At 42.2% G+C, this 27,343-nt stretch overlaps 1 protein-coding gene and 1 pseudogene across 1 annotated transcript in view; one reads left to right on the top strand and one right to left on the bottom strand.

Annotated features, from left to right (window-relative positions):
• PKP2 (plakophilin 2) overlaps positions 1 to 27,343 on the top strand; it is a 99,524-nt gene that overhangs the window by 5,686 nt on the left and 66,495 nt on the right. The window contains exons 2-4 of the mRNA XM_066368940.1: positions 11,876 to 11,988; positions 12,575 to 13,257; positions 22,036 to 22,171. Coding sequence (XP_066225037.1) covers positions 11,876 to 11,988; positions 12,575 to 13,257; positions 22,036 to 22,171 — 932 coding nt within the window. The remainder of the gene's footprint in view (positions 1 to 11,875; positions 11,989 to 12,574; positions 13,258 to 22,035; positions 22,172 to 27,343) is intronic.
• Positions 7,168 to 8,324, bottom strand: LOC136393911 (ras-related protein Rab-32 pseudogene; annotated as a pseudogene).

Raw genomic sequence — 27,343 nt, 5'->3', positions numbered from 1 at the left:
TCAGGAAGAAAGCCTGCCTTCATTTGGTGGAAATTTTTCTTCTGTATTCCTAGAATGACAGAGAAATAGTAGAAAATATTTGAGTACCTTCAATCCACTATAAAATAGAAACACACAAGCAACTATTGTCCTCAGATTTTTGGCTCCATTGTGGCAATCCACAGGATAGATGTCAGCCAGGAGGATTAAGTACAAACTGAATTTGTATAACTAGCATTTTTGAATGTATAAAGAAATATGACTAATCAACAATTAACTTGTCAAGTGCTGATGCAGGACTGTACTGGAAGTGGAAGTAAAGGGCATGAGTCTTCATGTCAGTGAAGTAAAAATGTACTTTGAAAGAAAAGACAATCTTTTCCTGTGTTATTCTGCCCTCACTCCAACCCATTCTCCCCATGGCTACTAGGGTAGATTTTCTAAGATTTAATCTAATCATCTTCTGATTTCTTTTCCTTCAATTTATTTTCTTGCTCTTATCTACAGGAGTAAACCCTCATTCAGCATGGCATTCCAAGGTCTTTGTGATCTCAAACCTGCAACTTCTCAAACTACATCCAATCATCACTACTCCCACAGCCCAAACAAATGTGTGCGATTTATCTTGTTTGGTATTCTTACTCCTACCCCTGCTGCACTCCTCCCTCCCTTCTCTTGGCCCAGTTAACTCTTACAAGCCCCTCAAAACTCAGTCTTGTTGTGTCCTCCACACACAGCACTCTCTCGAACCCCTCCTCTGTCCTTATATTTTAGAGGTAGAACTTAAATACAAGTGAAAGCTTTGATCACTGTGAGTCAGAGATGTTTCATCGGGAAGAAACACAGGAAATGCAGGAGTTTTCTGAAACCACTTTTGACAGATTTGGAGGATTTAAAGGAGAAGGAATAGCAGTTATGAATCAGTTGGAAGGAAAGAGGTTAGCCGTGACAATTGAGAGGCTGTGGAAATATCATGACTTAAGACGGATTCCAAAATCCCATAGTAAACTTAAAGCTAAATAAATAAATTCATGAGTTTCATAAATTCATGGGTTTTTTTTTAAACTTTAAATTGAATTTATTGGTGTGACACTTAAATTCTTCTTTTTGACTGTTGCATCATTGTGAGAGTATGTGATATTTGTCATTGCAGTTCTAAAGTAATCATCATGGGATAGCTCAGCAAATGAATTGGCAGGAATGCCAAAGTAAGGAGACAAATTACAGGAATTAAGAGATTTAGAAACTTCCAGAATGTAGCAATTTAGTTCTTCACCAGTGTACTGAGTTACCTGTTTATAATCACGAATTCTGTAACCACCTGTTCTGGCTACTCAAAATACATTCTATAGATATCAGTAATATGAAAGGACCTTGGGCAGTTATTTGAAGATTATCCCCAAAATGCCATCAACTGGTATATCAGAGGATAACCTCAAACTTCGTAAGGGGGCTCCTGAAAAATAAGGACTTCTGGTGGCTGGTTGGTATATCCATTGACTAGTCCTCAGTAGCATGTGGAGCAGGTGGCCCTTTCTCCCCAGAGCACTGGTCTGTCCCTGGCATATTCAGCTTTGTTGGAAAGGCAGCTGTGCTCACCACGCTATACCACCAATGCCAACTCCTGGCATATTCAACTTTGTAAGAATTCATAGCCCATACTATCCAGCTATACATCTGGTACACTGAATTGTTTCTTAGGGTGATTATGTGAGCTGTGTTAACAATAATAATAATTACACAATAATCACAACTGCATACATTTCGTTAATTTTTTCCAATAATGCAAAATATTATTAGACTTTGATGTGTTTTAAAACATTTTTTCACCATGGTGTTTGAAACCAACAAATTCTGCTCATTTTCCAGCCAGAGCAAGTACTTATATGTATGGTGTGAAAATGTGCTTTCCATAAATATCTGGTCATTTTTCTTAGAAAGTAAGGATAAAAGAAGATAAAAGAAGTTGTTTGTTTTTTAATGTTAATCTAGGACAAACTCATTAGTCAGCAGAGCCAAATATCAACAGTACAATGATTGAAATTTCTTTTTTTTTTTTTTTTTTTTGTATTTTTCTGAAGCTGGAAACGGGGAGAGACAGTCAGACAGACTCCCGCATGCGCCCGACCGGGATCCACCCGGCACGCCCACCAGGGGCAATGCTCTGCCCACCAGGGAGCGATGCTCTGCCCCTCTGGGGCGTCGCTCTGCCACGACCAGAGCCACTCTAGCGCCTGGGGCAGAGGCCAAGGAGCCATCCCCAGCGCCCGGGCCATCTTTGCTCCAATGGAGCCTTGGCTGCGGGAGGGGAAGAGAGAGACAGAGAGGAAGGGGGGGGGGTGGAGAAGCAAATGGGCGCTTCTCCTATGTGCCCTGGCCGGGAATCGAACCCGGGTCCCCCGCACGCCAGGCCGACACTCTACCGCTGAGCCAACCGGCCAGGGCCTGAAATTTCTTTTGAGAGCCAAATTTTTTAAACTTTTTTTTTTTTTCATTTTTCCGAAGCTGGAAACGGGAAGACAGTCAGACAGACTCCCGCATGCGCCCCACCGGGATCCACCCGGCACACCCACCAGGGGGCGATGCTCTGCCCATCTGGGGCGTCACTCTGTTGCATCCAGAGCCATTTCAGCGCCCGAGGCAGAGGCCACAGAGCTATCCCCAGCGCCGGGGCCATCTTTGCTCCAATGGAGCCTCGGCTGCGGGAAGGGAAGAGAGAGACAGAGAGGAAGGAGAGGGGGAGGGGTGGAGAAGCAGATGGGCGCTTCTCCTGTGTGCCCTGGCTGGGAATCAAACCCGGGACCCCTGCATGCCAGGCCAATGCTCTACCGCTGAGCCAACCGGCCAGGGCCAAATTTTTTAAACTTAAACTATATGGGTAGGTACACTCCTTATTGAGGTACCGCCCGCACGTGGTATTTTGTGGAAGAGCCACACTCAAGAGGCCAAAGAGCCGCATGTGGCTCGTGAGCTGCAGTTTGCCGACCAGGGATCTAGGGGAAAGAATCCTATTATATGCCCACACAGGCAAAAATGTGTGACTAACTCATAAGTCCTGATGTATGGTTCTTGATGGGTCCTAACATTTTTCATGTTTTCTTTTGAGTTACTACTTTTGCTGATAAATTACTTTAAGGAGCCACTGAAATATGAATTGCTGTACAGATTTCTTCTAATAAGTTTCAAGATGCCATGTCTCATCTGTAAAAGCATGCCCCCAATTTTACTCTAATGGAAGAAGTGAAATGTTTATAAGGTTTGCAGAGAAAGAGAGCTCTTGTTACCCAGAGGTTGCTTTACGAAGACCAAATACAAGAGGTGATATAGCTTTTAGACTTCTAAGTTCATTTTCCATCAAAAATGACCATTGTGCATCTCCACTGTGAAGGCAACTGCGTGTGAGCACAATTAAGGATAGCGTTTAAATCAACACCAGTAGTGAATGCCTACTGATTTCTATACATACATTTCCCCCCAAGTCAATACATGGCTTTTATGGTATCTTTAATATGTCACTGATAAGTCTGAGGAATCACCTGACATCTTGCATTTTCTGTACCAGGTCAACTTAGATCGTATTCATCAGCCTACTGAACTGTTCCTTTTTCAGAATTGTACACACCATCCAAAATTTCTTGATACCTGTCTTTTTAACTGTTATGGCTTATTGAAGCAAAAGAGCTGAATTTGATACAAGTTTAATGGCATTTCCTTAGTTCACTCGTCTTTCCGAGCTTGAGATACTGAACAAGCTAGGCCCAACCTCATCCGAACCCTGTGGATGTATTTTTCACCCAAGACATTGAGGGTTTCGACAGAACCATTCTCCTGAACAACAACACTGATAGGGAATTGCGAGTACACAGACCCCAAGTTGTAAAGAAAGCCCTGTGTAGCACCCTTGGTCCGTGTTCTACACAGGGCAGCAGGAGTGCAAATGGTAGCCAGCTCCTTTCAACACTGCTCACAAAAATTAGGGGTCAGTGCTTTCAGCCTTTTGTATCAAGCATTTTCACCAATGAAATAAAAGTTTGTTTTGCATCTTATTTGCATAATCGAACAACTTTTTTTGACTTGTTTGCTTTTCTGATGTTATTGTTTAATTTTTAAAAATCAGATCTTTCTTTTTTTATCACTTCATATTCATTTTGAAATATCCCCTAATTTTTGTGAGCAGTATATTTCACCATCATCTGTCAAACCAGAGCCTCTTTTTCTTTGCAAGGAGACTGAGTTCTCTGTAGTTGTGATTGAAGTTCTTCTGCAGGGTGCCGCTGGGGCCCTTCTCAAACAACTGTGAGCCCTTTCCGAGAGATGTTGACATTTTCTGGAATGTGGATAGTCTTAATTGGTGAGAATGCCCTTCATCCACTCAGTAAATGTGGCAAAAAAAAGTCCATGCATACATTTAACAATACTTGTTTTCATGAGAATTTTTTGTACCTCCATCTCTGACATTCTCCTTTTAAAGCTCAGTGTGAACCAGATTAGTTTTTTAACCAGGCTCAGAAAGTACTAAAAGCTTGAAATAAAATATGCTTTACTGACTATGAATGTTACTCTTTTCTAATAAAAGCAGGGTATATGAAGCTTTTGTTTGTTCGTTTAGCAATTCTCTATCATCAACTTACCATAAAGGAAGCTGGAGTTGATTTTTTAAATGTGCCCAAATATAGGTACTGATGTCAAAATAGAGGCTTGTCAGTGTGATTTCATAAGTGTATTAGATTTAACCAATTAGATAATAAAGCTGCTCATAAAAGCCACAAAGGAAAACTGATTATGGAAATCAACCTATTTTTTTAACCCTAAAATAATTTATTATTTTGGACAATACTTGCATAGATGACCAGAAATCAAGGTATTTTTCCTAATTACTGCTTAGGGGATAGTATATCGTTCAGATCAACATTCAGACCAGGAAAGAGAGAAAATTACATTATCCTGTAAGGTCAACTACCCCTCTGCCATCTTCTGAGCAATTTGAAATCCTTCCATCAAAACCAACGCCTCTCACCCTCTTCCTTTAGCCCAACCCCTCTGCTGCCCCACCCCTGCAAACTGAGTTGAGTTGAGTTGCTTTTTATGACCTGAATTGAGTTGCTTTTTATTGGAGGAGAGTGGGGTTTAAAGTTCTATAACTGCTTCTTTCATTTCCCTTAAAGTGGGCTCCATACAATGTCCATGGTGTTCTCAGAAGAAAAGGTTTGGGTGATGTTGCCTGAGTTAATTTGAAATATTCCCTGTAAATCATCACCTCCTTTATGAAACACCCAAAATACAAATTGCATGGTGCAAGTGAAATAAATGGCCAAAAAAAAAAAAGAAGAAGAAGAAAAGAAAATCGCAACAATGTTATTGTGGTCCTCAGGGCTGGGTCAATCAAAAATAACCAGAAGCCTGACCAGGGGGTGTTGCAGTGGATAGAGCGTCGAACTGGGACGCGGAGGACCCAGGTTCAAGACCCCGAGGTCACCAGCTTGAGCCCAAGGTCACTGGCTTGAGCAAGGGGTCACTAGGTCTGCTGTAGCCCTCTGGTCAAGGCACATATGAGAAAGCAATCACTGAACAACTAAGGTGCCACAACGAAGAATTGATACTTGTCATCTCTCTCCCTTCCTGTCTGTCTGTCCCTGTCTCTCCCTGTCTGACTCTCTCTGTCTCTGTCAAAAAAAAAAAACCCCAAAAAGCAGAAAAAGTGAAATTCAATACCACTGGTAAATTTACCAGAATAAACACTCTGAGGTACAGCACAATGTAAACTAAAGCTCACAAACTGGTTTACTCCTTCTTCTAGAACAGATTAATTCAAGAGAAAGGGTGAAAACAAGTTTCTTTGTGATCCAGATTTTGTTTCCAAAAACACCTCATTTTTGCATGTTGCTTTACAATTTAAAGCATATGAATGTGTTTTTTCAAGTAAACCTCTCTCTCAGCAACTCTGTTAGTAGCTGGAATTAAGGGAAACAGGCATCTAAACGATTTGTCCAGACACATGGAAAGGGTTAGAGCCGGAGGCTCCAGAGCAAGTCCACAGATGAATTTGGTTTAGGGAAGGAAGATATCTAACTCCTTTGGCGAAGTAAATGAACCCTTTGAAATATAGCCACACCCTCATTTTTCATGTTAGAAGATGTGGATTTTCACATTGGATTTAATTATTTAAAGCAAGATGTGCCTGGCCTGACCAGGCCGTGGCTCAGTGAATAGAACATCAGACTAGGACATGGAGGACCCAGGTTCGAAACTCCGAGGTTGCCGGCTTGAGCATGGGCTCACCATCTTGAGCGCAGGGTTGCTGGCTTGAGCATGAGATTATAGACATGATCCCATGGTGCCTTGAGCCCCCCCCCTCAAGGCACATATGAGAAAGCAATCAATGAACGACTAAGGAGACTAAGGAACTGCAAGAAGGAATTGATGCTTCTCATCTCTCTCCCTTCCTGTCTGTCTGACCCTCTCTCCGTCTCTGTCACCAAAAAAAAAAAAAAAAAAAAAAGGATGTGCCTGATGTATAAAACATTTTTTTTCAGTCAACATATTTATTCTGTTCTTAGTTTGGTTGAATGGCAATACAAATATTATGAGCCAGATTTCAGTTTCTCATGTATTATACTTTAAATGCCCAAAACTTTATATAAAAGCACAAATGAGCCAGTTTATGTCACAACTCATACCACAGTACCTCGGATTTAATTGTATATGCTTTGAAATAAATTCTCTCCTTGACCATGACTATTATATTTGAAAAGACCAGAAACTTCAAGCTTTCTGTGGCTAAAAGTCTAAATGTGTTCTACAGAATGAAGATGGAACACAAAAAATGGACTCATATAGTTACTGTAAGACTGCAAGGAGAGTTTTATTACCACCCCAGTGCTTACACTGTCACTTTAAGAGATGTTAAGAAGGATGTAAACATTACCCTGAATCTGATGGCAGTAACAACAGAAGCCTAAGTGTTCACATTAAGGTCAGAGCCACTATTAGGATTATAACACAGACACCTCTTTTAGGCGTAGGCTCCCAGGGGCGCCATCTTTGTCATTTTAAAGCACAGCCCTGGGAAAATCCACAGAGCTGCACAGCTACCACCTTAATCTGTTCTCAGGAATTGGCCCCAAATGGAGAAATCAAGCCAGGTCACATCCCACATCCTGAAAGCATGAGACAGGAGCCAAGGCCACGTCAGCAGCACTGAGATTTGCTCTCTGCTGTCAGGGTCTCTTGTTCCAGTTTAATTTTGTCCACATCATTTTCTTCATTAGGAAAGCTCTGGTGGTTCACAAGAATGTTCTCCACTAGGAACCGGGCTGCTTCATCGATGTTTATGTTATCCTTGGCGGAGGTTTCAAACTATCCAGTGAAGTCATGTTCTTTGCAGAACTGGTCACTCTGGGAAGGATTCTGGCCACTGTCCTTTTTCTGGTCACATTTATTAGCTAAGAGAACAGCAGGAATAGGGCCGCCACTTGGAAGATGGACTTTACTGTCCAGATCACTCTTCCTTTTTTTTTTTTTTTTTTTTTTTTTTTGTATTTTTCTGAAGCTGGAAACGGGGAGAGACAGCCAGACAGACTCCCGCATGCACCCGACGGGGATCCACCCAGCACGCCCACCAGGGGGCGATGCTCTGCCCACCAGGGTGCGATGCTCTGCCCCTCCGGGCGTCGCTTTGCTGCGACCAGAGCCACTCCAGCACCTGGGGCAGAGGCCAAGGAGCCATCCCCAGCTCCCGGGCCATCTTTGCTCCAACGGAGCCTCGCTGAGGGAGGGGAAGAGAGAGACAGAGAGGAAGGAGAGGGGGAGGGGTGGAGAAGCAGATGGGCGCTTCTCCTGTGTGCCCTGGCCGGGAATCTAACCCGGGTCCCCTGCACGCCAGGCCGACGCTCTACCACTGAGCCAACCGGCCAGGGCCCACTCTTCCATTTTAAGACTGCTTCAAACGTGGAACCTCTCAATATAGCAAAGAGTACAAAAGCACCAACAGCTTCTTTATAGTAGATGTGGGTCATGTTGCCAGACCGCTCCTGCCCCGCTATGTCCCACAGCTGCAGGTACACCAGCGTCCTGCTGTCCCAGTTGAGGACCTTGAGTGCGAAATCCACCCTGATGGTGGCCTGGTAGTGCAGGGAGAAGAGCTGGTGCACGTAGCACTTGATGATGCTGGTCTTGCCCATGCCAAGCTCACCGATGACCAGCACTTTAAAGAGGTGCCATGCGCGCCCCCCACCCCGCTGCAGCCGGCAGGTGCTCTCTTTGTAGTGTATTTTTATTTGCTCTCTTGTTCTATCTTTAGAGAAAAATATTTCCTGGCTGCATTGTTTTATATGTTCAATAGTCATAGTATATACTTGATTCTCTGATTGACTAGAAAATGACTTTCCTTAAAGGGATTAGTTTCCACCCTGATTAATATTTATCTTTTAAGGAAAAATTCCACCCCTTTCAGAATTTCTTTAAAATCTTACAACACAGCTGCTAATTCTCCTTTAATCCACTATACTGATCTCAAACTCATGACTGCCTAGGCAAATTAATCTGCATCATTTGCTGTTTCAGACTGGCCTTTTGACCAGAGGAACCATCTGTTGTACTAACCTGCAGGTTGGATATCAGGAGTCACAACCTTGCTGGCAAAAGAAGAGGATCTGGTTTAAAAATCGAGTCTTATTTCATTCCCTGTTACCAACCACATTGTAGTTATTTTGGGAACCAGTAAACTGGTCTCAGTTCATTCATCTGAAAACTAAAAGAGAAGCTTCCTTATAAGGACTTATGTTAGAAAATAAAGAATTAATATTTACAGGGTATTTGGAGTTGCCCAGGCAAAGGTTCTAGAGGAAAGAGAATGATTGTTCTTTGTCCTCATATCAAAAACTAGGTATGATCATCCCTTTAATGCTTTAATAAATGGCAGTTTCAGAAAGCCACAGTGCACTAAAACAGCAGAGCCCAATGGAAAGGAGGAAGCCAGAATTCAAACCTGATACTGAATCTCTTTGCAATTTAAAGCAAGTAATTTGTTTCCCTCTTTATAAAGGAAAATGATAATAGCTGGCTCTGCGTCACAGAATATTGAAAAGAAACATATAATTTGAGTTCCTGAAAGAAAAATAATACTGAAATGTAAGGAGTTCATACAAGTTGCTTTAAAAAACCTTACAACCCCCACCAACAATGTGAGTTAAACGTTTTACTTCCAACAGGCCTGATTATAAAACTCAATGATTAGCTCTTTTGATAGTATATACTGTTTCCCTGGGTCCTGTCCAAAGATTCTTATACCTTTTAAAAATCCTTGCAGGAATCTCGGCTTAAAGATGCAGGTAGCCCCCCAGTAACTGTTTCTGAACGTCTACGTGTTCCTGGAACACTGCAGGTGATGGTGGGCTAGTGGGACCCATTGAAGAAATTTTGTTGGATTCCTAAAATCACACCCTTTCATCATGTGCCATTTTATTATAGAGTAACAGGAATGAATATTCTGGCAACCATTCATATATGCCATTAGTGTTTTCCCATTCTAGATTGTCCCTGACTTTCCTATCTTTAGTTTTTATATAATTTAAAATCCTGAACATGGATACCCCTAAACTACCCTTTTTAAAGGTAATAAATTTGGTTTCTTACATATCAACTGACCAGTAATTCTCTGCCTTGCCATAACCTCTGCAGTAAACAAAACCCTGTAGTAAAGGGCTTTGTTATATTGGAGAGAGGCACAGTTTAAGCACTGCCCCCGCCACACCCCCCAGTGACGAGGTCTGGTCCCCAGACCCGTCAGAATTAGAGCCAGGATGTTCCTTGGACTTGCTTAGCTGGACTCCCACACCAGCAGGACCCTTGCAGCCCTGCCTTCCTGATAGCCTGGGGTAGGGGCAGAAGGAATGGTGAGGGCAGAGTTAGGGACTGTGGGCAGCCTAGGCAGGAGCCTGAGGTGGGCATTGAGCATTGAATCATAAGGCCACTCAGAAACTTTGCTCTGGGGTTTTAGAGGAGATTACTTTCCTCATTCTTTGTTCTGGTTTCAGGCATTTTTCTGTCATTGAGATTAAAAAGTAAAGGGCTGCCTGACCTTTTACCGTCCTTTGTGGAGAAATCAGCCCCCTATAAACAGGAGAGGCCTAACTTAACTCAGTTTCCCTGGTCTTTAGAGTGATATTTACATACCTGCAGTTACCTCCCCCAGGACCCCTTGAGACCTAAAACCTGGTCCAGGAAATACACACATACATGCACATTTTGGGATGGATTCATTCTTTTCAGCGCTCTTGACAATCTCCATTCTCCCTTTCTCTCAAAATAACTTGTGAATCTATTGTTAGTCTTTGAAGCTTTGACTTTATAACAACTTATTGGAAAAGTGTGTTGGTGTATTTCAATTATGTTGGAAAGGGACTGCCTGTGTCATCTTATTCTCAGTATCTTTCATGAGGTCTCTGAAGCTTAGAAGAATTGAGTATTTTTTTCTCTGATTTCTAAAAGAATACTAAATGACAAAAAAAAGTACAACTTTCTTTTTTAATTGAGAGGAGGGGAGGCAGAGACAGACTCCAGCATGTGCCTGGATTGGGATCCACCTGGCAAGCCTACTAGGGGGCGATGCTCTGCCCGTCTGGGGCATTGCTCCATTGCTCAGCAACCAAGCTCTTCTTAGCACCTGAGGCAGAGGCCATGGAGCCATCCTCAGTGCACAGGGCCAACTTGCTCCAATCGAGCTATGGCTGCAGGAGGGAATGAGAGAGAAGTGAGAAGGGGGAGGGTGGAGAAGCAAATGGGTTCTTCTCCTGTGTGCCCTGACCAGGAATCAAACCCAGGAAATCCACATGCTGGGCAGTTGCTCTACCACTGAGCCAACTGGCCAGGGCCATAACAAAAAATTTTGGCTAAAATTAGGGAATTAGAAATTTCTTAGGTTTTAGAGATCTTTGCTTATTTTGACCAGCTTTTTTTTTTCTTTTTTCTTTTTTTTTTTTTTTTAAGATGGTAAGAGATTATAAAAGAAGAGCAAATAAAAAGCTGGGAGAAGGGTCAAGGAGTACACTGTCTTCTACCACCTGATCCTCAGAGGAGTGTTTTAAGAGACATGCAACAATTGAGAGTCCCTGTGCACTCCCTGGACCGAGCAGAGCAGGATGGGCTGTGTCCTACTCAGTAATTGCAGGAGAGTGGGCTGGCTGTTAGATCACCAAACTAAGAGTGTGCCAACCAAGCTGATACCAAAAACACAGTCATTTGTAGAGCAGAGGTCGATTTCCTCTCCGGTCTCACTCTCACGTGGCCAGATACCTCCATGCCAGGCTTGGTTGTTTTCAAGCCTCGGCTTGGTCCCTTTCAAGCGGTGCATGTTTTCTTTGACCACACAGAGTCACCTTGTTGTTTATACAAGCTATCTTATCTACTAGTGTTGAGTCACCCTTGTATTTATTGCCTACACCTCCAGCCTTCTCAGAAAGCTTCTGGGGTCCAGCCCTGGGAATAGAGTGGTGTGACTTAAGAAGCTGAACTTTATATAGTACAGACCCACCTAAGCCAATAAGTGGTTTCCCAAATTTCTCAGCATTGTAACAAACAAACATTTTTGGATGTTTGTGCAAATTTCCTCTCCCATTCTCTTTCCTTAAAAATATTAATTATATATTTTATTTTTAATTTAACTTATATTTTATTTTTAATTTAACTTTTATTTTGAAAAGCCTGTAGGGAATGTTATGATCACCACTGATCATTTGCCACATCCAAGAGGTTAAACCAGCATTAAAAACAGTAATGTAAATCTAATATGTGTTTTTGGCCTTCATACTGAAATTTAAAATAAATATATAATTGTCATATAATGTTTAACTACTGGTTGACCCACTTATATTATTTTCATCCATATGCTTGATTGCAGGAAATCTTCACCGAACTAGCAGTGTTCCTGAGTATGTCTACAACCTACACTTGGTTGAAAATGACTTTGCTGGCGGGCATTCCCCTGTTCCTAAAACCTATGACATGCTCAAGGTAGGATACCAAAGAATGTAACACTAGTTATCAGATTACCATGAAAACAGTTTTCAACTCTCATAGATTCTTTTTTAATGTCACCTTTCCCAAATACTACTATTTCCTAAATGAATTGTGAAAAGATTGATTTTGTGTGGACACGGTTGAAAACTGGGAACATTTTTTAAAAATTTTTATTGAATTTATTTGGGTGACATTAGTTAATAAAGTAATACAGGGTTCAGGTGCACAGTTCTACAATACATCATCTGTATATTGTATTGTGTGTTCACCACCCTAAGCCATGTCTCGTTCCATCACCATTGATCCCCTCTCCCTCTCCTCCACCCCTTTCCTTTCCCTCCTGCAATCCCCACACTATTGTCTGTGTCCATAAGTTACAGTATCAACTCCTGGTGCAAATAAATCCTCAATCAAGTCAATCAACTCTTATTTAAAAACAGATTTTACCCAGAAGGGGCCCTATTTCTCCGTGTGATTCAGAGAAACGGACACCTTGTGTAATAGTTCTGGAATAGTTCATCTTCAGCAAAGATGGAAACTGCTTTATGCCTCATTTAAACTTGATTTCTCTCTCGTGTAGTCCGGCGTTACCACCACTTACGAAGGTCGCTGGGGGAGAAGAACTGCGCAGTACAGCTCGCAGAAGTCAGTGGAAGAAAGATCCTTGAGGCAGCCCCTGAGAAGACTGGAGATTTCTCCAGACAGCAGCCCTGAGAGGGCCCATTACTCCCACAGCGATCACCTGTACAGCCAGAGGAGCCAGGCGGGGCACACGCTGCGGCACCAGGAAAGTCGGAGGTCCACCCTTCTCATGCCCCCCAGATACGCCCGCTCTGAGATTGTCGGTTTCACCGCGGGGCCCGTGAGCAGACAGCGCTACTATGACACTTACCACAGACAGTTCCAGTACGGATCTGTTAACGACAGCGTTTTTGACGGTGCCCCTCCCAACCCAGTGATGCTCACATGCCCCAGGCCGGGGACCAGTCACAGCATGGGCAACCTCCTGGAGAAGGAGAACTACCTGACTTCAGGGCAGGTCCGGCCGCTGGTGCCCCTGCAGCCCGTCACTCAGAACAGGGGCGCGCGGACCTCCTGGCATCAGAGCTCCTTCCACAGCAGCCGCACGGTGAGAGACGCCGGGCCCAGTGTCGCTGTGGATTCCGGCGGGCGGAGGACACACATGACCGTGGGCCAGGTGGCAGCAGGGGGCAGCGGGAACATGCTTGCGGAGAGAAGCACTTTCACTGACTCCCAGCTCAGGTGAGCGCCCACTCCCACCACCATGCGCTCCCTGCCAGCACTTTTTGTTCCCACAGCCCTTACAGCCGCTGTGAGCTGGCACTTCTGAGGCTGCACGGAGAGGTTTCCAGAGATAAGTGATTAAAATAATGGCTTCTCGGCCCTGGCCGGTTGGTTCAGTGGTAAAGCGTCGGCCTGGCGTGTAGAAGTCCCAGGTTTGATTCCCCGCCAGGGCACACAGGAGAAGCGCCCATCTGCTTCTCCACCCCTCCCCCTCTCCTTCCTCTCTGTCTCTCTCTTCCCCTCCCGCAGCCGAGGCTCCACTGGAGCAAAGATAGCCTGGGGGCTGGGGATGGCTCCTCGGCCTTTGCCCCAGGCGCTAGAGTGGCTCTGGTTGCAACAGAGCGATGCCCCGGAGGGGCAGAGCATCGCCCCCTGGTGGGCAGAGCGTCGCCCCTGGTGGGCGTGCCGGGTGGATCCCGGGTAGGGCGCATGCGGGAGTCTGTCTGTCTCTCCCCGTTTCCGCTTCAGAAAAATACAGGAAAAAAAAAAAAAAAGAATTGGAAAAAAAATAAATAAATAATGGCTTCTCAGGCAGCTGTTTAATTGACAGATTAGCCTATTTATTTCAGGGACAGAGGCCAGGCTACCTCATGGCAGCTTTGCCGGGAAATGTGATGATTAGTCCATCTGTTGTTCCAAATTAGACGCTGGCTGCAGAAATGGCTACCGCTTTGTTGAACAAGGGCTAAGTCCAAGGCAGATGAAGAAATGGATAATGGCAGGCATTTTCTTGAAATAAAGGAAGGAAAATGGCAAAAAAGACGTATTCCTGGTGCTGAGTGAACCGCAAATGCTGTACTGGTAATTACTACCATAAAACCGAGGGCTAAGCAAAGGCACCTAAGTTTTAGATGTGTCTTTCCTGCCTTTTCTGCCTAATACATTTACTTTTTAATTCTGATATCAGTGATTTGGAGGGTATTTTTTGGCAATACCAAATAGTTTAAAAAATTAAATTTTCAAAGTCATTCCTTTGCCTTCTTGCTTGCTTTATGTCTTGACTAATCTAATCTTTGGAACCTAACCCTTATTCAAGTTGCGTGCTGAAGCACAAATTTTAAAAACTGAGAAAGTTGCAAAAAAAAGGTTGATGATGAATGAGTGAATAAGTGACCAAGTCCTGAAATAATGATGTATCATTATGGCAAAACATTAAATATGTGATTTTTGTTTGAATTATAATGCTGCTTAATTGTTTAATATCACTTTAAGTGGAATTGTACAGGATTCATTGACTGTGCAGGTCCTGCTAATAAAAGATGTTAGGGCTAGTCTAAACTTGAAGCAGGAGATGTTTTTTATAAAGCAAAATTGTGCATGAGACTTCAAGCATTTCTTGTAGAAAGCAAATCTTTGTCAATATGGACACACTTATAAGGAAGAAAAATTCATGAGGTAATTAACCCTTTGAGTGAACGTTCATGTACGTCCTCGTGCCTCCTGACCATCCAGAGTACGATTGATTTATTTTAAAAATGTGTAAGGCAACAGTAAAAAAAGGTAAATGTATGTTCTTGCTTCCATAAATTGTTTATCAAACATACATGATTTTAAGTTAATAAAACTGGAACTGGAACTAATTTTATTTTTTGGAAAAAAAAAACTCACTCCCAGGGGTCAGCGAGCATTAAAAAAACTCACTACTCAAAGGGTTATGGAAGGAAAAAGCTGATCAAGGCTTTTACATTTCTAATTCAAAAAAATTTTTTTTCTTTTTTTTTACAGAGACAGAGAGAAAGATAGACAGGGACGGACAGACAGGAACAGAGAGATGAGAAGCATCAATCATTAGTTTTTCGTTGCGTGTTGCAACACCTTAGTTGTTCATTGATTGCCTTCTCATATGTGCCTTGATCGCGGGCCTTCAGCAGACTGAGTGACCCCTTGCTCGAGCCAGCGACCTTGGGCTCAAGCTGGTGAGCTTTGCTCAAACCAGATGAGCCCGCTCTCAAGCTGGCGACCTCGGGGTCTCGAACCTGGGTCCTTCGCATCCCAGTCCGATGCTTTACCCACTGTGCCACCTCCTGGTCAGGCTAATTCAAAATTTATTGAATACCTACTATATTCTGGGATTTGTGCTAGGCACAATCCTAATAAAATGATTTTAATCATAACAAAGCTATCATGCCACTTCCTCCAGCAACTGGCATTCTCTTCTTTCATCTCTGAGCCCCCACATTCCAGTCTGTCATCAACCCACTGCAATATGGTGTTGGTCCTCACCATTTGACCGAAACACTTTCCCCATAATGCACCTATGACTGCCTTATTGCTGCATTCGAGGCACACCTATTCAGTCCTTACAGTACTCAACCTCTGGGCAGCACTTACACCACTGTCTGCAAAATTCTCTCTTCCTTTGGTTTTCAGGGCACCAGCCTCTCCTAGTTTTCTGCTTGCCTCCACACATATTTCCTCTTAGTCTTCTCTGAAAAGACTTTTCTGCATGCCCAAAGAAGTCATCTTTGGTAATCCTTCTCTTCCAAGTCTCAGCGCTCTTCCAGAGGAGCCCTGTGTCCTACAATAAATCCTGTGACTCCCAGAGTTTCGTCTTCAGCTGTCTTCTATTCTGAATCTAGATTTGTGTGTACAGGGTGGAGCAAGAGTAGGTTTACACTTATAAGTAGGCAAAACAGTTTATTCTTGTATTATTATTTATATGGTATTATTTTTCATACAAACAACTGTAAACCGACTTTTGCTCCACCCTGTATTTCCAATAACATCCTGGACATCCCAAAGTCAGTAGATTCAAAACTAAGTTTATCAGCCCCTCCCAACCTTCTACTGCTAACCATTTCCTCATACTAAATCCCTACCATTTATACACCTGGAAGTCATTCTTATCTTCTTCCTTCACAATCACATATCACCATGTTATATCTTTATCTCCTTAATGGGTATTAAATTTTTACTCTTCTTTTCATCTTTATTGCCTAGGTTGATCTGTCTCAGGTCCTACTTGCTCTGAACCATTCTCTAGCACTGTTTTAATAAGCTTCCCAAAGCTGATTATTTCTCTCCCCAGTTTATAACCTCCCCACAACCCTACCAAGTTTTCCCACTTTTTAGCATGGCATACAAGGCCTGTGTTTTCCCCTGCTCATCCCTTTAGTCTCATCTTTCTCATCTTCACCCTTCATCACCACCATCTCCAAACACACCCCTGCACAAACATTCAAGCCACTTGGAACCTCTTTTATTTCCCTTAATGGAAGGTATTCATTCATATATTTCCTTTCTTCTTCCTTCCATCCATCCATCCATCCATCCACCCATCCTCCCACCTACCCATCCACCTACCTGCCTGCCTGCCTGCCTATCATTCCTTTTCCCCCAGTAGCTCTGGTGTTGCCTGGCTTAGCTCAGAATGCATCTCTTTCCTGACCACTCCCCGCCCAGTCTGGTCCATGTGCCCCAGTTAGCTGTACTGTGTGGGTGTCTCTACCAGAATAATATCTTGTAGTTATTCATTTACTTACTTGCTCTCCCTCTAGACTTTGAGCTTCTTGTGAGTGTGTCTTATTATCTTTATATTCTCAGCACCATAAAACAGAGGTAGATCCATCACAATCACTGTATAAATGAATGGTGAGAGAATGAAGGAATTAAAGAGGGAAGAAATGAAATATAAACTCTTTCCTTTTTACCATCTAGGTTTTTTTGTTACTCAGATTTTAGAAGTATTAACCACAGTTTCAGGTTATTATTTTAACAAATAGGGTAGATTTTACTAGAATAATTATATTTCAAAGAATAGAAGGAACACTTGGGGTCAAGATATTTAAAATAAAGGGCAAAAAAATCTATTCTTGATGATTCCTAAAGTTGCCATCTTAGAGACCAGAAATCATAGAAATGAACTCTTTGAAAATTTTGCTTTCTACGGAAAGGAAAGTCAGAGGTTATTTCCTATAATGAGGAAAATAAGTGATCAAGGTGACATCTCTGCCGGGCTCTCCCTTGCTTTGGTGTGCCCCTAGGCTCATTTCAGTTTCTCAGACTGTCCCTTGAGAGTCCTGCCCCCTCCGCGGCTGTTCTTCGTGTTGTCACACATTTCAGATCTACCCGACCCCTATTTTTAGAATCTTACCTTTTTACGTCCAATGAAAGTCCCACTTGTAAAGAACTGTTCTTTCACATTTATGGAACATTTCTGTAGAGTAGCTAGATAACACTATAAACCTGCATAATGACATAAGGTATTAAACAATGGATGTTTCTTTCCAAAAGAAGAATGTCTGGTCAGAGAGTTAGTTGCTAGTGCAGCTGAAAACCAAGGCATGGCAGTAAAAGACAGTCAGCACCTGCTCTCAGTCGGACTTTTAAGAAAGTTTCAAGAAGTCACCAAGCAAAACCTCCTGGATCAGTTTTTCTGAAAATATGATTTCTATACTTATAGGGGACTGGTGGTTCACCCAGTGTGCCCAGCACTGCAGTACGCACCATAAAGGAAAATTAAGTGGGATATTGAAGGTCAGAGAATCAGGAAAGACAGTAAGATGCATCAAATGCCAGGTTGTGTGGTCCATACTGATGTGTTTAGCAATTCAGAGAACAAGAGGGCGGTTTGCTGAGATTAAAGAGAGAGACGGGATCTCCAGGGGGATCACCAGTCAGTTCTGTGGCGTAGAGCAGTGCAGAGCAGGAAAGAAGTCATACCAGCTTCCCTACACATCCTCTTAATTACCACCTTCCTTAAGTTCTGTAATTCTTCATGTCTTCTTCAACTATTTTCATTTTTAACAGCCAAGTTCAAGGCTTATTTGCTTCCACTAAGACTCGTGTAGTGCCCTCAAAACTGTCTCTAGAAACACACGGCCACTCCAGAGTCATCTTTCCAAAGCAGTGCTTTCATCACTGAAAATCTCTCTGAGGCAGGGGAACTTGCATTTCCTGAACATCTGGGACCACAACGCAGGAGCTTTCCACTCATCAGCTTCTGTCTGTTGGCCTTCGGCAGAGTATCCTATTCTAGCGTCTGGGAACCAGCATGCGGTAGGGCTCTGCTGTTAGCTGGCAGGGACGCTGGTTGCTGAGGGATTGCACACATAAAAACATTGGTTGTTATTTATTACTAAATAGCTCATATTCTAACCAAGGATATTTAACCTCGCCTCCTCTTATATTTTTCATTTACATTGACCTTATTTTAACATATTAACCAATGCTATGTTGAAAAGACTGTTCTGGCGAGTATGTTCAGGGGATAATGGGGTCCAGGAACAGCTGCAGTTCCTGGTCCTCTCTTCCCCTGACCCCATTCCCAAGCCACATTTCTGCAGGCTTCAGGAAGTGCTTTATGGGTGAGTGGGAAGGGAAGAAGAAAGGAGGAAAAAAGAAAAAGAAGGGGATGGAGGGGAGGAGTGCTATAGGAGAAGAGAGAAGGAATAGCTCTAGCTGGAGGAAAGGGCACTAGAGAGATTTCATAGAAGTGAGGATATTTGAATTGAGTCCTGAAGAATAGATAATTAGGTAGAAGGATGGGCTTTCTAGAAAAATTGGAGAGTGATTTGTGAGGAGGCATGCATTGTCTAAAAAAGTATTAAAAGTCAGGTGTAATAGGAGGATGTGGCAGTTGATCAGAAGAGGATTAAGAGGGGATTGAGGATGGCAGGGGTGGAGCCAGGCTGGGGTCAGAACATACGCCATGTTTTAGAGTTGGGCATCACAGACAGGAACAAAATGGAAAACTGACGCCCTGACAGCCATGGCAGACTTTTTTTGAAGAAGTCTTTGTTCAGTTTAAGAACTGTTTTTAATGATAAAATGGTGTTGGATTGGCTAGGAGTGAATGCAGAGCTTCTTTGTAAATCATGTTCAGGATAATAAAGGATTCAAGTAATGGAATTATTTTGGGAAATTTAAACTCTCCTGAGTCATTTGTGACTTATAAAGTGGATTAATGGCAAATCTTTTAATTTTTTTTTATTTTTTTACAGAGACAGAGAGAGAGAGTCAGAGAGAGGGATAGACAGGACAGACAGACAGGAACGGAGAGAGATGAGAAGCATCAATCATCAGTTTTTCGTTGTAACACCTTAGTTGTTCATTGATTGCTTTCTCATATGTGCCTTGACCGCGGGCCTTCAGCAGAGCGAGTAACCCTGTGCTCGAGCCAGCGACCTTGGGTCCAAGCTGGTGAGCTTTTGCTCAAACCAGATGAGCCTGCGCTCAAGCTGGCGATCTCGGGGTCTCAAACCTGGGTCCTTCCGCATCCCAGTCCGACGCTCTATCCACTACTCCACTGCCTGGTCAGGCTGGATGAATCTTTTTTTTAAAAAAAAAGCTGAGTTAAAAAAAGCCTGTTCTTATGCTATGAGTGGTCTCTCAAAACACTTGTAGAGGTAGATGCTAAAGACTTAAAATTGCCATTTAAATTGAGACTGGTAGTGTTTTGATTTCTCTGTAAAGGCAGTGGAATGTTTGCATATAAAATACTTTCCTCTCTTTTTAAAAGTGTATTTATATTTTTAAGCAATGACTCAAATTCTGGTTTTAATGGTAATAGCCTGCATATTTTTACCAATTAAATTGACTCCTGAGGCACAACATGTTAAAATATGAGATCATTATATAATTCTCAGTATAGATGCCAAAACTGTTTTCTGTTTCATTTTCAATGCTCTTACACTCCTGAGGTAACACTTTGGCATTTGAACATGTGCTTCAGAAGCAGTGGGGATTAGCTTTCAGTCCGGAGGCTCATTTATCCCCTCACTGGAGCCACCACATTGCCCATACACAAACACACACCACGTGCAACACAACACAACACATGCTCACATCTGAACACACGTTCATATATTGTGAGTTAGCCTGATGGAAGAGAGAATTTACTCACTGTGCTTGCCAGCAGGTACAGAAAACACCCTCCCACAATGTCTTTGGAGTTTATTACCTGGAATGAATCAGGTGTAACAGTCTTTGTTTTTTGTTGTTGTTGTTGTTGTTTTTTTGTTTGTTTGTTTTTTGTATTTTTCTGAAGCTGGAAACGGGGAGAGACAGTCAGACAGACTCCCGCATGCGCCCAACCAGGATCCACCCGGCACGCCCGCCAGGGTGCGATGCTGTGCCCCTCCAGGGCGTCGCTCTGTTGTGACCAGAGCCACTCTAGCGCCTGGGGCAGAGGCCAAGGAGCCATCCCCAGCACCCGGGCCATCTTTGCTCCAACGGAGCCTCGCTGCGGGAGGGGAAGAGAGAGACAGAGAGGAAGGAGAGGGGGAGGGGTGGAGAAGCAGATGGGCGCTTCTCCTGTGTGCCCTGGCCAGGAATCGAACCCAGGACTTCTGCACGCCAGGCCGACGCTCTACCACTGAGCCAACCGGCCAGGGCCAGGTGTAACAATCTTTGAAGCAAAAGCTGGGGCCTAGGTTACCTTCAAGGCATGTCTTTAGCCATAATTCTATGACATGAGCATCCTGAGTAGTTTCTCTGAGGTGATGCTTAAGGAAGCTGAACTACTTCGATAGTAGACTTCCTAATCTGGTCACCCTCTAGGCCAGGGGTCCCCAAACTACGGCCCGCGGGCCACATGCGGCCCCCTGAGGCCATTTGTCCGGCCCTCGCTGCACTTCCGGAAGGGGCACCTCTTTCATTGGTGGTCAATGAGAGGAGCATAGTTCCCATTGAAATACTGGTCAGTTGGTTGATTTAAATTTACTTGTTCTTTATTTTAAATATTGTATTTGTTCCCGTTTTGTTTTTTACTTTAAAATAAGATATGTGCAGTGTGCATAGGGATTTGTTCATAGTTGTTTTTTTTATAGTCCGGCCCTCCAACGGTCTGAGGGACAGTGAACTGGCGCCCTGTGTAAAAAGTTTGGGGACCCCTGCTCTAGGCAGAAATAAAAGAGGAGAAACCAGGGTAGTTCTATGAGGCATTTGGGAGTTAACATTTATTATTTTTTATAAGTAGCAATTTTAATTGTCCTCTATAAATTATCTTCTCTATGTCAAACTGCATCAGATTTCATCGCCACTATAAATACCTGCAATTAGTAAAGGATAAAAGTATGAGACTAGCTAGAAAAAAGGTCAGTGTCATCTTAACAGCAAAACAAATGATAATATGTATTAAAAATTTTTTTAAGGAAAAAATATATTTATAATTGCACTTAATCATTACCTTTCCTGATGGATTGTGTCATACCAGCATGATTTATTTGAACAAAATCAGCTCAGTTTCCCTGGCTTTTATTGTTTATACACTGTTATATTCATTAAATAAGAACACTTTTAGAATGCTTTTTTAAAAGCTCATCTTCAGGTGAAATAACAGATCCTGAACAGCTTTGAAAAAAATCTAATGAGTTTTAAAGAAAAGTGTTTTCTCTACAGATGTGACATTACCAGGGTAACCATAATTTTTCATTTCTGTGGCCAGATTTCAGTTTCATCTAAAGTCTTGTGCCTTTAAAGTCACTTTTTAAGATGTAATTATCACACTCCACATTTACCTTAAACGGAGTTCAGTTTCTTTCTTTGGTATATGTTATGATTCTGCTCAATTCATTGACATCTTTGAGGCTAGTCTGACTAAAGCTGGAGTATTTCAGCTACTCGCTTCCTCCAGCTTCTGAGGTCAGGGACTGATTTTTCTCTTGGCTAAAGATGACCCAGGACTCAGATGTTCTGGGTGCTTCCCAATGTTAGCCAAGTCATCTCTTGAAGATTGGTTGGTAGGCAGGAGAGAGCAGGTTTGGGATTTAGCTGAATCTGTGACTGTTTGTATAGGAATGCGGACCTGGAGATGACGCTGGAGCGGGCAGTGAGTATGCTGGATGCTGACCGCACACCACCTGCCAGGATCTCAGTGGCAGCCACCTTCATACAGCACGAGTGCTTCCAGAAATCTGACGCTCGGAAAAGGGTAAGTGTTGCCTGAGGTCCGTTGCAAAACTAGCACCTCCCCCATCTATTATTGCAACCCTGCAAACCGAAACCAATACTTTACTTACATTTTTATTTTTATTTATTTATTTTTTTTTTTGGTGACAGAAACAGGGACAGATAGAGACAGACAGACAGGAAGGGAGAGAGATGAGAAGCATCAATTCTGCGTTGTGACACCTTAGTTGTTCATTGATTGCTTTCTTATATGTGCCTTGACCGGGAGGCTACAGCAGACCGAGTAACCCCTTGCTCGAGCCAGCGACCTTGGGTCCAAGCTGGTGAGCTTTGCTCAAACCAGATGAGCCTGTGCTCAAGCTGGTGACCTTGGGATCTCGAACCAGGGTCCTCCGCGTCCCAGTCCAACACTCTATCCACTGTGCCACCACCTGGTCAGGCTAACTTACATTTTTAAACATCTTCATTGAGTTGTATGTCAATTATAGCTCAATTTTTTAAAACATAAAATAAAAATATTTATTGAGAGTTTTTAATTTAAAAGAAAATATTCACTTATGAATGTCTTGTAATTCAGAAACTTAGAAAGTAAGTCACTACACAAACAGCCCCCTTCTTTGTCTCCCCAACCTCTCTCTCCCTTTGAAGCTGTCCCCAGAGGCAACTGTCAGCAATCTGTGTACTTGGGGGGTGGGGGGGGAGTGAGTATGTATTTTAGGCTATTCAGTTTTTTTCTCTTGTGAAACATGATTTTTATGGTGTATCTAAGAAATATTTCTGACCTCTACAGTCACAAAGATAATCTCCTATATGTTCTTCTAGAAGTTTTACAAGTGTTAGATTTTATAGTTGGTCTATGGTTCATTTGAGATTATTTAACTTTTTTTTAAGAATGCAAGCGGTTTTTTTGTTTGTTTGTTTGTTTGTTTTTTAAGTGAGAGGAGGAGAGATAGAATCCCACATGTGTCTTGTGCTAGATCAGCCCAACAACCCTGTCTGGGGCTGATGCTCAAATCAACTGAGCTATCCTCAGCACCCAGGATGGATGCTCAAACCAATTGAACCACTGGCTGTGAGAAGCGAAGAGAAAGAAAAGGAGGAGAGGGAGGGAAAGAGAAGCAGACGGTCACTTCTCATGCGTGCCCTGAGCAGGACGTCTGCATGCCGGGCCAACACTCTATCCACTCTAACCAGCCAGGGCCTCATTTGGGATTAATCTTTGTATATATTACAAGATGTGAGTTCAAATTGCTTTTCAAAAAATAAGTTTATGAAATTTTTCAAGCACCATTTGTTGAAAGACTTTTTTGATACTGAATTATTTTTGTGCCTTTGTTGAAAAGTAATTCATCACCGTGAATAAGTCTGTTTTTGGACTGTGTAGTCTATTCCATTGATTTGTCTATATTTATGCAAATACCACACTGTCACAATAACTGTCGTTTTATATTGCCTTGAAATTAGGTAATGTTAGTCCTTTTTCTTCTTTTTCTAGCTATTTTGGCTAGTCTCGGTATTTAGCAGTTTTGTTTGAATTTCAGAATCAGCTTGTCAATTTCTATATTTATAAAACTTCTGGGATTTTGTTTGAGATTACATTGACTCCATAGATCAACATGTGGAGAACTGACATCTGAACAATAGAGTTTTCTGACCCCTGAACAAGATATATTGCAATCTTTATTTAGATCTCTGATTTATCTCAGCATTGTTTTATAGTTTTTACTCTAGAAGTCTTCAGTGATTTTTGTCCGATTTATCCCTAAGGATATCATATTTCTAGGTACTTTTATAAATGGCCAGGTTTCTTTATTTTCTTTTTTTTATTTGTTTAATTTTTCATTGTCCAGTGCCAGTATATAGAAATACAGCTTAATCAATACAGTTCATCTTGTATCCTGTCATACCACTAAATTCACTTATTAGTTCTCGTATGCTGTTTGTAGATTCATCAGACTTTTACATAGAAGATAATGCCATTTGTGAACAAAGACAATTTTGTTTCTTCCTTTCCGATATGAGTGACTTACATTACTTTTTCTTTTGACTAGAACCACCAGCACATTGTTAAAAAGTGAGACTTGTCCTTGAAGCAGTCAGTCTTTTTTCACTATTAAGTGGTGTGCTCCCTGTGAGTTTGTTTATTTATTATTTGGAGAGATTTAATCTAGGGAGTATTTGTGAGTAGTTTTCTTTTTAAGAAAGGACAATGTTTTATATTTTAGTATTGTTAACATCTTTTTTTAAAATTGAGATATATTTACTCTCAGCAACTTTCAAATATGTAATGTAGTAGTATTAACTAGAGTCACCATGCCCTGTGCGACATCCCCATGACTTACGTATTTTACCACTGGAAGTTTCTACCTCTCACCACTTTCACCCATTTCAGCCACTCCCCAAATACCCACTTCTGGCAACCACCAATCTGTTCTCTGTATCTGTGATTTGTGGGGAGGGCTTTGTTTGTTTATTTGTTTTTTAGATTCCACATATAAATGAGATCATATGGTATTGTCTTTTTATGACTTCACTTTGCATAATGCACATAAGATTTATTCATGTTGTCACAAATGGCAGGATTTCCTTTTATATGACTTAATATTCTCACGTTGTATATATTTTTTGTTACATATATATGGAGTATATATCATATATATATAACATTTTCTCTACCCATGTATCTATCAATGAACATTTAGCTTGTTTCCAAAAATTTTGTTAAGAAACTATACACCTATATTTATTTATTTATTTATTTAGTGTTTTTCCAAAGTTAGAAGCGGTGAGGCAGTGAGATAGACTCCCACATGGGCCCGACTGGGATCCACCTGGGATTCATCCGGCATGCCCACCAGGGGGCGATGCTCTGCTCATCTGGGGTGTTGCTCTTTTGAGGCGGAGCCATTCTAGCACCTAAGGCAGAGGTCATGGAGCCATCCTCAGCACCCGGGCCAACTTTGCTCCAATGGAGCCTTGGCTGTGAGAGGGGAAGAGAAAGATAAAGAGAAAGGAGAGAGGGAAGGGTAGAGAAGCAGATGGGTGCTTCTCCTCTGTGCCCTGGCCGGGAATCGAACCCAGGACTCCACATGCTGGGCCGACGCTCTACCGCTGAGCCAACCAGCCAGGGCCTACACTTATATTTATAAAGGATATTAATCTATGATTCTCTCTCCTTGTAATATCTTTGTCCAGTTTTGGATTGAGGTTGATACTAGCCTAACAGAATAAGTTGGGAAGTGTTCTCTCCTCTTCAGTTTTCTGGAAGAGTCTAACTGTAATTTCTTCAGACAAGAAATTTCCTGTCTTTCTTATTCTGCCTCTATACATAATGTGTCTCTGCCACCCCTCACATCCTGCCCACCCAATTTGTTTTTGAAGACTTTTTTTTTTCCACTGGTGTTGAGCAATTTGTTCCCAATATGCCTTAGTGTCGTTTTCCTTAGGTTTCTTGTGCTTGGGAGTTCATTTAGTTTAAATTTGTAGATTTCTGGGTTTTAGCACATTAGGAATTTTGGTTGGAAATAGATATTTAACCATTAGTTCTTCAGATAGTTTTTGCCCCTCCTCTGGGAACTATTTACATGCATATTATTAGGCTGTTTGAAGTTGTTGCACAGCTCATTCATACTTGTTTTTCTTTCTTAGTTTGTTTCTGTGCTTCCATTTGGATAATTTCAGTTGCTATGGTTGAAATTCACTAATCTGCAATGTTTAATATGCGATTAATCTTATCCAGTATATTTTTGTATTTCATAAATTATATTTTCATCTCTAGAAGTTAAATTTGAGTCTGTTTTATAACTTCTATGTCCCTACGTAACATGTTTTATCTTTCCCCCAGATTGATGAACATATGGAAGACTGTTAAAATAGCTGCTTAAATGACCTTGTCTGCTAATTCTTACATATGTGTTCATTCTTGGTAGGTTTCAATTGACTGTGTTTTCTTCTCACTAGGAATCATATTTTTCTTCTTCTTTGCATGCCTGAAAATTTTTTATTGAATGCCACTTATAAATTTTATCTATGTTGACTGCTAGATATTTTTATTTTGCTGTAAATACATATACTTGAGCTGTATTCTAGGATGCAATTACTGGTAAGTTATTTGAAAACAGTGTGATCCTTTCAAATCCTGCTTTGGAGATTTGTTTGGTGGGACCAGAGCAGCATTTCTTCTAAAACTAACTAGTCCTCATTTCTTAAAGCAAGACGCTTCTGAGAACTCTGACGAATTCCCATCCACTAGGAGGTTTTCTGGCTGGATGAAAACAGGCAGAGTGCCTGGGCCTCTGCTAGCATGAGGAGCTGTTCGCTATCCTTTTTTGGGGGTTATTTCCCTGGCCCCGGGCAGTGTTCTCGCACATGTGCACTAATTGATGCACTGTTGAATGCTGGGGTGGGACCCTCTGCACATCTCAGGAGTTCTCCTGTGCAGGTCTTTGGTGCGCTTCCCTGCAAACACTCTCCTCTTGCTTCTTCTAGACTCTGTCTCCTCAACTCCACTTGTTGAATTCCACTTTCCTCTCACTGCATTGCCACCCCATCACAGCCTGGGAGCTCTCTCCAGGCGGGGTCCCCACCGGAGCCTGGGAGCTCTCTCCAGGCAGGGACCCCACTGGAGCCTGGGAGCTCTGTGCAGAAAGGGCCCTGAGGCCGCAGTGAGGCTCGCGTGCTTGTTTTCCATCCTCAGAATCACTTTCTGTCGTTGCCCCATGTCCAGTTATTGAAACCATTGTATGTTTTGTCTGGTGTTTAAAATTGTTTCAGGCAGTAGGTAATTCAGTCCTTTTTACTATTAAGTCATTTTTAATTTTGATAAATAACTCCCTAATAACTCCTCCCCCAAATGGTACAAATTTACACTCCCACCAACAGTGTGAGCCATTACTACCACAGGATATTATTTTTTTGTTGTTTCCTTTTGTTAATCTGACAAGCCCCCCAAAAAGTATCATTTATAGTAGAAATTCTCCTGTGTTTTGAAATCAAGATTAATAGTTGGTCAGTTCATCAAACAGTTACAGAGAACATCTTTTTAAAAATAATACACATACTGACCTGTGGTGGCGCAGTGGATAAAGCGTCGACCTGGAAATGCTGAGGTCGCCGGTTCAAAACCCTGGGCTTGCCTGGTCAAGGCACATATGGGAGTTGATGCTTCCAGCTCCTCCCCCCTTCTTTCTCTCTG

The sequence above is a fragment of the Saccopteryx leptura genome, chromosome 2 (assembly GCF_036850995.1).
Source record: "Saccopteryx leptura isolate mSacLep1 chromosome 2, mSacLep1_pri_phased_curated, whole genome shotgun sequence".
Classification (NCBI taxonomy): Eukaryota; Metazoa; Chordata; class Mammalia; order Chiroptera; family Emballonuridae; genus Saccopteryx; species Saccopteryx leptura.
Note: the sequence above shows the minus strand (reverse complement) of the source record. Positions and strands in the feature narration are given on the sequence as shown.